General features: G+C 38.0%; 1 protein-coding gene across 1 annotated transcript in view; it reads left to right on the top strand.

Moving 5' to 3' along the window:
* Nucleotides 1–12,748, top strand: part of LOC103760150 (cytosolic phospholipase A2 epsilon) — a 32,300-nt gene extending 19,552 nt beyond the window's left edge. The window contains exons 9-21 of the mRNA XM_018082232.2: nt 446–588; nt 746–835; nt 1,517–1,554; nt 3,206–3,341; nt 5,020–5,156; nt 6,336–6,558; nt 7,483–7,597; nt 8,371–8,508; nt 8,785–8,892; nt 9,672–9,863; nt 10,317–10,486; nt 11,475–11,661; nt 12,540–12,748. Of these exons, the coding sequence (XP_017937721.1) occupies nt 446–588; nt 746–835; nt 1,517–1,554; nt 3,206–3,341; nt 5,020–5,156; nt 6,336–6,558; nt 7,483–7,597; nt 8,371–8,508; nt 8,785–8,892; nt 9,672–9,863; nt 10,317–10,486; nt 11,475–11,661; nt 12,540–12,748 (1,886 nt within the window). The remainder of the gene's footprint in view (nt 1–445; nt 589–745; nt 836–1,516; nt 1,555–3,205; nt 3,342–5,019; nt 5,157–6,335; nt 6,559–7,482; nt 7,598–8,370; nt 8,509–8,784; nt 8,893–9,671; nt 9,864–10,316; nt 10,487–11,474; nt 11,662–12,539) is intronic.
* Nucleotides 12,749–13,073: the final 325 nt, after the last annotated feature.

Below are 13,073 nucleotides of genomic sequence, written 5' to 3'. Positions count from 1 at the left end.
ATTTGACGGTTGTAGTCTTAATATAATGAAATGTACACGATGAACCAGAACAGATTGACTTCAAATAAATTACTCTCATTCAGCATAGATAATCCAAAATGCCCTTAAACTGACACTCCTTTAAATCTAAACCTTAGTTTCATTTAGTTATGGAAAGCACCTACCAAATAACAAGCTGTGATATTTAAAAAATCTGTGATTTCTGTATATTTATGATTTATACAGATTCACCAAGATATTTTATATCAGTTTTCAGTCTGTTTCACACACCCAAAGTCTACTTAGTCATCGTGGTGTAGGGAAAATCAGACAGAAAGAGTGCAGAGTAGAAGCGGATTGGGGTTTTTTTGGTTTTTTTTTTGGTTTGTTTTTTTTTTTTTTAATTAGCTGTGTATGTTTGCTTAGGATAGTTAAAATTCTCTTTGTTCCCTACCTCTCCATTTAGACCAGGAGCTTACATTTACAGTGAAAGGATCACATGAAGGAAGCCAGAAGATTTTGCTGGACTCTGGTCCCAGCCTTCATATCATCATGTTTCACTGCATCATAAATGACCAGACAAGACTGGATATTATATTGCCAGAAGAGGTAAGTTCTATTTCTGTCTGTTACCATTAACCTCAATGAAATTAGAACAAGAAATTAATGTAACCAGTGAACTGAACTAGCCCTCTTAGTATGAGAAATTCTAGAGATGACAAACATTTCCTGTGTGCATACCCAACTCCTTTTTACATTTTTTCAGCTGGCTGATGGAAATGAAACAGAGAAGCCTGGGGTCCTTTCTTTCCCTTTGAATTCTCTCCCTTTGCAGAAGGAAATAGTACTAGAAGAGGTGAATGCTGTGAACCTTTCGAAATATATATTTTTAAAATGTACTTGATATTGTCCTGCTAGAAATAAAGTTACCAAATAAAAAAATCACTGTGTAAAATTGTACAGCTAGTTATTGTAAATGATAAAAAATAGTTTGTCATAGTCACTTTTAAGGAAGCAGATGTTAACAATAATTTTCATAATATGAAAATCATTGTAACCCTGCATCCCACAATTAGAACCAAGTGGTTTCAAGGAACAAAAGTGACAAAAGTGCATATGTACATGCATTCAAGATTTTTTTTTTATATTGGGGTAATTCTGGAATGGCTAATAATTAAAAAAAATATGAGATTATGAACTTAATTCAGATTTTAATTTGTCTAAATATTGATAGTGGGAGTGGTTTTGTATGTATTTTTTTATTTTAGTTTAATAAGTTAACTTATTCCTGTTGCCTCTTCTAAGTGTGTGCACTGGTGACTGGTGTGACATGCAAACTTGTGGTGCACTACCTGCCCCAAACATGCAGGTTTATAAGAGAAGAGAAAATGTGACTGGCTAATTGTATGAAAAAGTCCTTAACCTTATGATTTATTATTTAAAATCCCCCTCTCTTACTCAATAGGCATTGCCTGAGCTTGAAAGAAAGAATGTTTTAAAATTTGATGGTAATTAGTTTTACTTTCTCAATTTCTAGGATAATTCATTTCACTTGTGCTTGACAACAAGAAAATGGTAAGATAGCCTCTTTTTGTCCTATCATCCAGGACTACTGTAAACTAATTATGTAGGTTTTTTTCTGTGATAGGTGGAGAGATGAACACATGCCACGTGAGTGCTTTGTCCTGTGCTCACGTGGTGCTTGAGGTGAGTACAAGTCTGCTGCAGTTACAGGATTGTGCAGTTCAATATGAGTATGTGAGCCTTCATAGATTTCTTCAGAGTAAATTAGTTTATTTTATGACTATGGTTCTTACATGTGAGTAAAACTGTACTACTCACATATTAATTTTATTTCCCATTTATGCCAACAGTCAGATTTGCATAATGACTGAAATAAACTCTATCAGTCTTTAACTTTGCAAAATCACCAAAATAAACGTAGGGCTTCTGCCCCTTCTCCTGCTTCACCAAATAGAATGGAAGCGGAGATCTGGCCAGCTGCACCTCTGACAACCCACTTGCAGGGATAGGATTTTACCAGTGATAGGTAAAATTGAAGATGATGATGTTTTATGGTATAGCTGAAAAGTTCACGTGGTTCACACCATCCCCACTACTGGGTGATATATAGAAGGGAATCAAGGTGGATTTTCATGACATGGGAGCACTTTGTGTAGGTGCAGAGTTACCTGTTCAACCTCAGACCATAACAAAATATATTGAAATGTGAATCTAGAAGACACAGATTTATAGAGAGAGCAGGAGAAATTTTAATCTATTACTAAAAGAGTTGTTTGTTTTGTAGAGTAAATCAGTTGAAACTATTCTGTTTTTGAAATTACACTGTGAGATAAACCAAATTTGCTGGAGAACAGAGGAACGGAGGGTTAGGAGCATTAATCCTTGAAACACTCAAATTTTGTGAAATATTGGTGAAAATAATATTCAGGACAGACTTTGCAGCCACCAGAGGGTGATGTGACCAAGAAGATTTGGTCAATATTTAGTGCTCTTTTCAGTAATGAGTATATTTGTGTTGTTGAAGGCACATAACATTAGCTGCCGTTTGATTGGGTTTGCACCTTTTTTTCTGATTTTTCTTTTTGCTTGTGCTTCAGTTTATCAAGGGACAAAATTACAGGTGTCTGCACATGTGAGAAAAAAAAAAAGATGGATATTCCTGTACATTTGCAGGATGAAGCTTGCAAATGCTTATCTAAGAATCTGTTAAGGACACAGATGAAAGGCTGGATTTCCCAGGACAGAGGCTGAGCAGGGAGTGATCCTTGCTTTGCAGTTCCAACTCCCTCATGTAACTGATTAGGACCATCACTTTAAACACTGTTAGTGGACTGTCAAAACTTGAGAACAAGTGATGATGGCATCACTTGAATTTTTCAGGATGTCATGGTGACAAACAGGAATGACACAGAAAAAAAATACGGCCAAAATTATCCCTTTTGGTGATCTTTCCCTGACTTGTGTGCCTTCCTTTTGTGTCCGTGTTAACAGGAAATCTAAAGTACCTTCGAAACTCCTCTTCATCCTGACTGCTACTCCTTACTGTCAGTAGAAATGCTTGTTTTTCTTCTTTCCTTGATCAATATGCAGACTTGGAACTAACTTGTTTTACAGATGATTTATTTTCTGGTTACCTGCCCTACAGATCTTGAAATCAGCTATAAATGACATGAGCATTGATTTGTCCCATTGTCTGTTCTAGCTCAGGAGATCTGGATGTGCGCTTGGGTTTTAGCCTGTGCAAGGAAGAGCAGGATTTCCTGCGGAAAAGGAAGAAATATGTTGCTGCTGCCCTGAAAAAGATTCTCAATTTGGAAGAGGATCTGAAAGAGCACGAGGCAAGCCAATACAGTCCATGGCGGCAACTCCTTTCCAGAAATCAGGGCCTGGCTCACAAATTCAAACCACAAATAAAAGCCCAACTTGAATAATGCTACTACTGTGGGCCAGGCCTGGCCACCCAAGGCAAGGGATGAGCAAGAGAAGCAGTGGCCTGCTAATGTAGCAGAGCAGAGGAGGCAGGATAATGTCTTCACAGACCCAAAAACTTCTTGACAGCTCCTCAATTCAGCCCAATCCTGTTTATTCTTGGTATTGCTCATGGGTCTCAGGAGTAAAATTTATAGTGGGCAGACATGGGACTGCTGGGGGATGTTGCCTGGGAAAGAGTGTGCCTTATCTCAGTGACAGACACAAGGTCGTGGGCATGGCACATGTAAGGGGTTTTGAGAGGAAGAAGCAAATATTTTCACACAAACATCTGAATAAAAATTCTTGGGGTGGTTTCTGCAGCAAAAAAACTGTACTCTTAAGAAAACCAGCAGATAGAATAAAACCATCAACCTGGAAAAGAAGAGTGAATGTTACAGCATCATGAGTTGTGGATGAAATAGCTTATTGCAAGTTTAGCTGTATCACTATAGCTCCTGCTCCTGTCTCCATAGTTGAGTCATAAATTTTGTAACTGCTTATGCCTAGCTGGGTTACTGACAATCAGAAAAGTAAACATACAAACACCAAGAATACTCTTTAGCATTTTAGGAAAAATCCCCTCTACCTTGTTAATTGACTTACATTTGAACTGAAAAAAAACAACAAACCCACATTAGAGTTTTAATTCATAATGAAAAAGTTACAAGATGTAAAACCCAGAACATAATTTTGGAATTTATTCTGATTTTAGTTAAGATTATGAGATTTTTCCTCATTTCCTGGATTTAGGCTCTGAAAGAGTTTAAAGTACCAAGAACATCTATTTTGGTGGGTTTTCTGTGGTTTTGGGGTTTTTTAGGATAGAAGAATTGTTTTCTTCATGCTCTATTCATTGACTTTAGAATAACATATTCCTTTATGAAATCAGAAGCTAATACTTGAAAGATAAAAATAGACATTTTCCATAGGGCATGTAAACATCCACACAACTCTAGATGCTAACGGAAGCAAAGGGTGTACTAGATCAGGAAAAGATTAAGAGAAGAATAGTCTGTCTCTTCAATTACACTTGGACTGTGAAAGGGGGGAAACCCTATCAATGACTGTGCTTCAGGATGTAAAGTAATTAGTAATTAGTGGCCTGCGGCCAGGAAGGCTTTGGCTATTGTGTAGTTTGGCTGATTACAGGGTGCTGTGCATTCTTCTGCAACACTGGTCATTGTTAGAGGCAGAATCATGGATCCTTAATCTGCTCCAGTGTGGTAAATCCTGTATTTTCTATGATGGCCTCTAATAATACACTTTGAGAAAAATTCCAGGGTGATGAGGTTGATTTCCATTTCTGTATTAAGCAAACACCCTCCTGTCTGCCTCATCTGAGTGGATAAGACATAAGCCTTCCCTCTCACATCAGTCAGGTGATGGCAAACAGAAGCCTTTTGCAACAATCACACCCTTTTCATATGAAGCAACATCACTGCTTGTATTGGTGCCTGCAACCTGTTATCTGATTTCTGCAGTAAGGACTGTTTGTCTCTAATAGGTGCGTGGCTTTCTCTCCCTCTGCCTTGCTGTGTTGAACAGGTGCCGGTGGTGGCCATTACAACCACAGGGGGAGGCACGAGATCACTCACTGCCATGTATGGCAGCCTGCTGGGTCTGCAGAAGCTCAACCTGTTAGACTGCATTTCCTACATTGGTGGTTTATCGGGTACCACATGGTGAGAATGACCCAAACAAGGTTTATGTTTTCTCTGTTCAATGCTCTTGACTCTTTGTACAACACCATTGGCTTATATGGCACTTAGCAGACCAAAAGCATTTCCCTTCTCCCCGCAGTCTCCTCTCTGTCCACCTGGAACAAAGAGACAAAACACACTGATTAAGAGATCAATCATCACATTTGTGAGCTGCTTTTGTCACCACACTGACTCAGTCTATGCCTGATATTTCCATATGAATGCTCTATTCCTTTTTTGTATTTTATCAACTGTTTAAACTAAGTGCAACAAATTTGTCTTTAGACTGGAAACTGAAGGAAGATGAGAAGAATAATTTATGCCTGCCACTTGCTGGTTATTCTCACTTCTATTTTGGATTTACAGTGCATCTCCCTCTGGTAAAAGATGTGTGGGCCTAGTGGAATTAATATGTCACAGGAAGCCCACCAAATGGCACCAAGTTACTGACCCTGGAGAAACTGCAACTATGGTTGCTCATTGTTAAGTGCTCTCTTCTTCTAGTGGGCATACTAAGGTATTTAATCAAGTAGGTTTTAGGTACCTTCTCTCTTCTATACCTGTTTGGAAGTGGAGAATTTTTTTTCACTGAATTGAGTGTTAGTCCTTTATATCCAAACCTAATGGTAAGTTTTTCTAAGGATTTGCCAAAATTCTTTTAACTTCTCTGTATGTATGTGGTCTGAGAACTTTGTCTGTGTTATGAGTTCAAGGAGACAAATAAGAATGGCCATACAAGGACATGCCTAAGGACTGCCCAGTTTTCTCACTGGTGCAAGCCATTAGCAGATACATGAAACTGAATGTAGGACTAGACCAAACAAGTAGTGACTGCTCCTTAGAATATTCCCCACCTTTCAAGAAATGAATTTGAGGAGGACCTGTGGAGCCTTTGCACTTAATATCCTTGAGTCTTGGGCTTTTTTCTCCCTTGAATTTGAAGATAATTTTTGGACCCACAGAAACTTTTGTCGTCACCAAACCAGGAAAGATTGGAGGTTTTGTTTGCTCTTGAAATGAGAGTATTTGAAATACGTTTAATTTTTAGTTGTGAATCCCACAAGAATTAAGGAACAGGTAAAAAGGTTGCATGAAAGTTTTCTGAAGGCAAACCCCACAGTATTACTCCTCTTTGATTGTTTTCTTCTAACCTTTCTTCAGGACCATGGCAAACTTATATGAGGATGCTAACTGGTCACAAAAGTATCTGGAGGACGCAATCAAGGAAGCTCGCAAGCAAGTAACCAAATCCAAGACCTGTTGTTTTTCTTTGGACTGTCTGAAGTACTACTATAATGACCTGATGGAGAGGTCTAAAGAAGGACATAACACCTCTTTCATAGACCTCTGGGGGCTTGTAATTGAATCTATGCTACATGATAAGGTATTACTCCTTTTTTTTCCACAAACCTGTTGAACTTCTATAGCTACTAGGAAGAAGAAAATACATCCTGGGATCCTATTCAGCACTACTAATGCAAATAATTAGTTTAGTAGTTGATTAAATATTATATATTCAGATCTATTTTTAACGCACTGCTGTTGATATGAAGAAAGGTTGACCTTGAACTGAAGGAGCCAGGGCATAGCAGTCAAAGGTGTTCTTTCTCCTTAAAGAAAGAAGATTCCTGAGAAAAAATATTTTTAATCATAAAAAAAATCGCTTTGGACGTTAAATATTCTCACTAGAAGAGGCACTTAAAAATTTGAAATAATTTGCTTCTCTAGCATAAATGAAGATACGCATTTATAAAGTGACCTAGTATGTGACATATGGAGATGTTTCATATAGTGGGAAAGACCATTCTCTAAATATGATATCAAGTGTTAAGAAAGAGTGATAGAAATCTTATTACCTTAAAAATAGTATATCTTGAATAGTTTCCGTCTGGTTTATGTTTATACAAGGAAGTTTTAAATTGTCATGTGCAACAGAATATATTCTTGCATACGCGTATACTTGCAAAATATCTTAAAATATGATAAATTCTTTGCTAAGACCCATCTAAGGAAAGAACCTTTCCTTCCACTTGCCAGCATAATTTTTCCTGGGAATGTTGTTTGGGTTCTTTTCTTGATGAATCTACAATCAACTTTTCTGCATATATCAAAATCTGAGATCCCACATAGCTGCTTCTTATGGGATATTTGCCAAGTTTGGAATATTCCATGGCAGGTATTTCTGAGCAATCCAGTGAACTGGGAATGGGAATGGGGAACCTGGATAAAGCTGATAATTCACATTATATTATTTCAAGTGTAAGTTGTTTTTCACCTCGTTTCATTAACTATTTTTAATCAAAACCAGAAAGATGAGCACAGACTTTCGGACCAACGGCAGGCAGTGGATAATGGTCAAAACCCATTGCCCATCTATGTGGCCATCAACCTCAAGTCCAACTATAGTGCCCAGGCATTCAGAGGTAATGGTTATGATTTAGATTTCTTAACAACTTTATAATTTAAGTAATCCAAACTTAAATAATATCCACACAATCAGCTTTAATAATACAATAGTTCTTTAACTGCAAAAAACCCCCTCAAACCCCAAACAACTATTAAAATTTCAAATAATAATGACTAAAACTAAAACAAAAAACAAAACAAACAAATATTAAGTGTTTAGCATTTGAGTTCTTTATATTGCCAGAATTGGAAACATGGTTTTACCACAGAAGATGTCCAAGTCACCATTTATCCTGGCACAAAAACCTTGTAATAAAACAAATTCTTATGATGGTTCCACATGGTCTTGTTTTGCACAGTGAATGGGAGAAATTTGAATTTTCGGGTCCAGTGTCAGGAAAATCTCCATTACTATTAATTTTCGTAGTATTTGTTTAATATGAGCATCTGAATACATGATACCAAATGAATACTGAGCTCTCTGTCACTAGAGCCCTAAAGAGAACAAGTTATACATGAGCAATACATACTTCTGGGTAAGATTAACTGCGTTAAGGGGCCAGGGCTTTTCTGCTGGAGATTGCTGTATCACAGCCAGGGACTGCCCTCCCATGATGTGGAAGGACCTTATGGCATCAGTACTGCAAGCAATACAGATACAGCTATAGCTGGTGAAGAGCATATTATGAACTAGCCAGTGTCTTTCTCATTATTTGCTTTCTAGTATTCCTCTGTTTAGCAATAGCTAACATATTACTGCCTTTTCATGGTCTGGCTGCTGTTACCATAGAGTGGCTGGAGTTCACTCCCTATGAAGTTGGTTTCCTGAAATATGGAGCATCTATCCGCGCAGAACATTTTGGAAGTGAATTCTTTATGGGAAGGATGGTGAAGAAGCTCTCAGAGACTCGAATCTGCTATATGCAAGGTGACTATTGCCTAGGGGGAAAGGTGGTCTACTTGAGAGACACCTGACACTAGTGAGTTCATGGTCTGTGGTGGGCAGCACTGGAAAGACATCAGCAAACAGGTTGAACTGGTGCGAGTTTACATTAGCAGGGACATACTTAGGAAATATGCCTGTGAAGGTATCCATACAGACAGAAAGGAAGTATCCAAGTGGAAGAACTGAAGGTATGTATCAATTAAAATTCTTCCAAGGCTACTCCATCAATCAGCTTCTATTCACTCGTTCATATTACAGGCATGTGGAGTAGTATATTTTCCATAGATGTGATGTATGTCTGGAATTTGGCTGCTGATTCAGAGGACTTCTGGTGCAGATGGACCAGAGACAGAGTAAAAGATATTGGTGAGATTTTTAATTTTTTTTTCACCACCAGTATATATTGCTTATATTGTGTGAAGATGTCTAATGCATAAAGAAATATCGTCAAAGTCAGAGAGAAAAAGATGAAGAAGACAAAATAGAGATATCAACTATGATTTTTTTTCTGCCTGATTTAGAACTAAATTATGCTTCTTTGGCAAAGATGTTCCTTTTTCTAAAGGTCACAGAGACACAAAAACAGTCCCCAGCAGACATGGAGAAGTCATGTTGTATTAAGAACATATCTTAAGATTGTTAAATTAGGGTATGTTTCTCCTTGACCACTAATAATGCGTGTAGAGAAAACAGCTCTTGCAGAGGACTATTTTCTTAACTAAACTGCTCGTGGAGAAAGCTCGCTCTTGCTATTAATTGCACAGGGAACCTGGAGTGGCTGGTCTTCTAAGGTAGCTGATATTGCAGCTGAGTGATATTCACATTCAGAAGGTGTCCTGTTCAAAGGCCAGTGTTGTCTTTCTGTATGTTTTGTGACTCATCTCTCCCGTCTATCACACATTACTGTAGAGGCGGGCATCACTTGAGGAAGTCTAGAGTGGGAGTTGGGGCTGACCGCCTGGCAGCACTGTCTAATGCTGAGTTTTATTTGGTAGCATAGACCTTAAGGGCTTATAACTATGTTTGATTTACCTTTGGGGTGAGGGAAGGTGATAACTGTTGGTATTAGTCACTCCATTTTTTTAAAATATTGATAATTTCAGAAAACCATCCTAAACTTAGAACTTCTTCTTTCTGTCTTGCAGCAGAAGAACCCTTTATGTCCATGAATCCCTATGAAGTGGACACATGTCTATTCACTCCCTCGAGCGTCCTCTCCTCTGCTCTGCGAGATGTCTTAACAGGACGCCCAACCATTGCACAGTACCCCAATTTTATCAGAGGCTTCCAGCTGCATAACAAGTACCTGGAGAGTGAAGGATTTTCTACCTGGAAAGGCACAGTAACTCAGCCTGTTTTTTAGTAGTATTCTAAGGAGGTTTAGGTTTTCCAACAAAGAGGAAGAGACGAGGCTGACTTCTGACATTCCACTTCTCCCTTCTACAATTGAAAAACATGTAGCCAGTTTTGAATAGCATTTCAATTTTGGGGTGTGTGTTGAAGGGGGAAATTGTATCTGATTGTATTTTGTTCCAGCAGACAAGTTGAGTTTAGCCTAAGGAGGCAGGAGGGATCTCCCCTTCAGGGCCAAAGCAGCTTGTGGTGCCCAGGAAGGAAGGAAGGAAGGAAAAAGCAGTAGTGTGTCACTCCTGTAAATCAGTACTGCTAGAGACAAAGGAAGGCAGAGGCAACGTGGGACAAAATTCTCCATTCTTCCCTTTTTAACTTTCTTCAGAGGAGCAGATAATCTTGTGTTTTATTTGTTGTAATGAAAAATATTTATGTTTCAGACACAGTGATAGATTCCTTACCAAATAAATTGATGGAAACAGCAGACAATGAACTCTCCCTGGTTGATACTGGCTTTTTCATTAATACCAGCTACCCACCACTTCTGAGATCAAAGAGGGAGGTGGACGTCATCCTACATCTGAATTACAGTGGAGGGTCCCAGACACTGGTAAGAAAAGCCATGGTAGCTGAGACATTCATGGTGTTTTTGTTTCTAGAACTCGTCAGATAAAACGCCTAACTTTTTAGTATTGGAATGGGAATTAGATCATTAATATTGATTTATTATTTAGATCATTAGGGGATTTATTTCTCAGTAACTAAGAAAAATATTAGAAGACAGTGATGGATCATAGGCATTTTAAAATCGTCAAGGTCTTCACTGCACTGGGTTCAAGAGTTTTGAAGAGCTGATGGAGAAGTGTTCTGGTACTCTGATACTGATTTTGGCTATCCTTGTAGTGAAAGAGTTGCAAAAGCAAAGACCCTGACAATATTTTAACAAATTAAATGAGAAAACCTATGTGTCTTGGCCTCTTTATCTCATATTAGTCTTAGGGAAATATACTGGCTGATACCAGACGTGATTAATAATTAAAATTAATATAGGTAGTGTTGCATATATAATGAGAATAATATAAAAATAAACATAGGTTTATAGTAAATATAGCTGTTAAAGTTTTTTTTTATGAGATCATAAGGTATGTTGATAAGTGTATTTGTTAATAGGGAGTCATTATCAAGCAATCACCAATTATGGAGAGGACAGAAAGACTGGGAAAGTGGTAAATAATGAAGATGTCAAGACAATGATACAGAATAATTTGGACTGATGTGCTTCATCTCCATTCTTGCAGTTTCTTTGCCTTCCCCTTCTGAACTTGTTTCACTGGAATTATGAAATTAGTCCTGTGGCTTTTGGCTTCATTTTCAAGTTCAAAGAAAGGGACTGTTTTCTTATTTTGCCTAAAACAATGTGGAAAATAAGATAAGCTGCAATGTCTGGTGTGGTTATGGCTATTTTCATCTTCCCAGAGGAAGATTCAAGCCTTAAAATATTCCTGTTAGCTACTAGCTGCTGGGATTTAAAATATCCAGGTTTCTGGATCAGTTTTGATTTTTTGTATTAATTTTATTTATTTTATTCATTCATTCAGCCTCTGGATCAGATTGCAAAGTACTTCTTGGGGCAAGGAATTCCATTTCCCAAAATTGAGATAAGTGAGGAAGACAGGGAAAACTTGAAGGAATGCTACGTGTTTGAAGATGCTGACAGTCCACAAGCTCCAACAGTGCTTTTTTTCCCTCTAGTAAATGACACCTTCAAGAAATATAAAGCTCCTGGTGAGTCATCTGTGGTAGCAATTTTAATAAAAATTCTTTTTCCCAGTGAGTCCTTTCCATTTCATGTCTAATGTCTCACTATCATATTTTACCGTTCCAACGTCAGCATTATCAGTCTCATCAGTGAAAAAAAACAAACCCAAACCTGGTCTGTGTCAGTATGTCTGAACTATCTGAGCTCCAGAAGCTTTTCTGAATACTTTTGAGATGAGTATAGGCAATTATATCACAGGAACTACTAGAGAGAGTATGAAGGTAAAAACCCCAAAATATGTATACCATGGGTGGTAGGTCCTCAACACAAGCTATTTTACTCTACAGACATGGGCTTGTTATGCACTGCTGGTTGCAAAGAAAGATGCAAAACCTTCTGGTGGTTTTGGTGGTAAACCCATTCACCTGGGTTTTGTTCATGTATTTAAAAGTAATCCCCCAGACTGAGAACTGAGTGGACAGAGATCTTCAGTTTTAATTTGAATGATGTCCTCTGTCTGAGTGCAATAATTTCTTCTGAACTTTCAGTGAGAGGGTTGTTATTTTATCTAGTACAGGTCTATCTTGTTTGCCTTTTGCTTGTGCTTTTCTGGTTTGGGTAACAAAGACTATGCAGTGGTCTAGCGTTGCTGCAGCTAATGTTGTTCTGATTTCCACCTGTTTGGGTGATGTAAATGTCAAACGATGTAAAACGATATTTGGATACAGGCTTGATCCAGATGCTAAAGAATACAGTGCTCCTAGGTTACTTTTACATCCCTCTGGCAAATTATATCTTTCCTTCCATATCTCCCTTTTCTACCTATAATTATGTAAATGACTGCTAGGAGCCACATGCTGCAATAAAACCTTATTGGTGCATCTCCTTGTGGTTTGTCCCTCAGGTGTGGAACGGAGTCCTGAAGAGATGGCTGAAGGCAAAGTTGATGTCTCCAGCATCCTCTCACCATTTACAACAAGGGAGGTGTGTTTCAGCGAAGAAAATTTTGACAAACTGGTGAAACTGACTGATTACAATGTCTTGAATAACGAGAAGTTGATTATCCGGGCCTTGCGCTTGGCAGTGGCACGGAGGAAGCAGTGGAATTATTAGCCACCACACACTGGCTTTAACTTTCTGTATGATATTTCTTGGATTGTCTGTGGTTTGGTAAGATCAAGACGTTTGACGCTTGCCAGTTATACTTGCAGTAGAAATCACATCATCCTAAGGACATGCTGGACTCCACCCTATTTACACAGATGTTCAGGCAAACAGACTGGAATTTAGCAGTGGTTTCATACAAAACAAACTTCAAAGCAGCAAATTTGGTTTTAGTTTTGTTACCTTGTTACTTTAACAATTGTTATATGTAGTTCATATAAATTATTATAATGTTGTGTAAGACAATGAAATATGTGGAACATTAAAATGTGTA

This window comes from Manacus vitellinus, unplaced genomic scaffold (assembly GCF_001715985.3).
Source record: "Manacus vitellinus isolate BGI_N305 unplaced genomic scaffold, ASM171598v3 scaffold_6_pilon, whole genome shotgun sequence".
NCBI lineage: Eukaryota > Metazoa > Chordata > Aves > Passeriformes > Pipridae > Manacus > Manacus vitellinus.
Note: the sequence above shows the minus strand (reverse complement) of the source record. Positions and strands in the feature narration are given on the sequence as shown.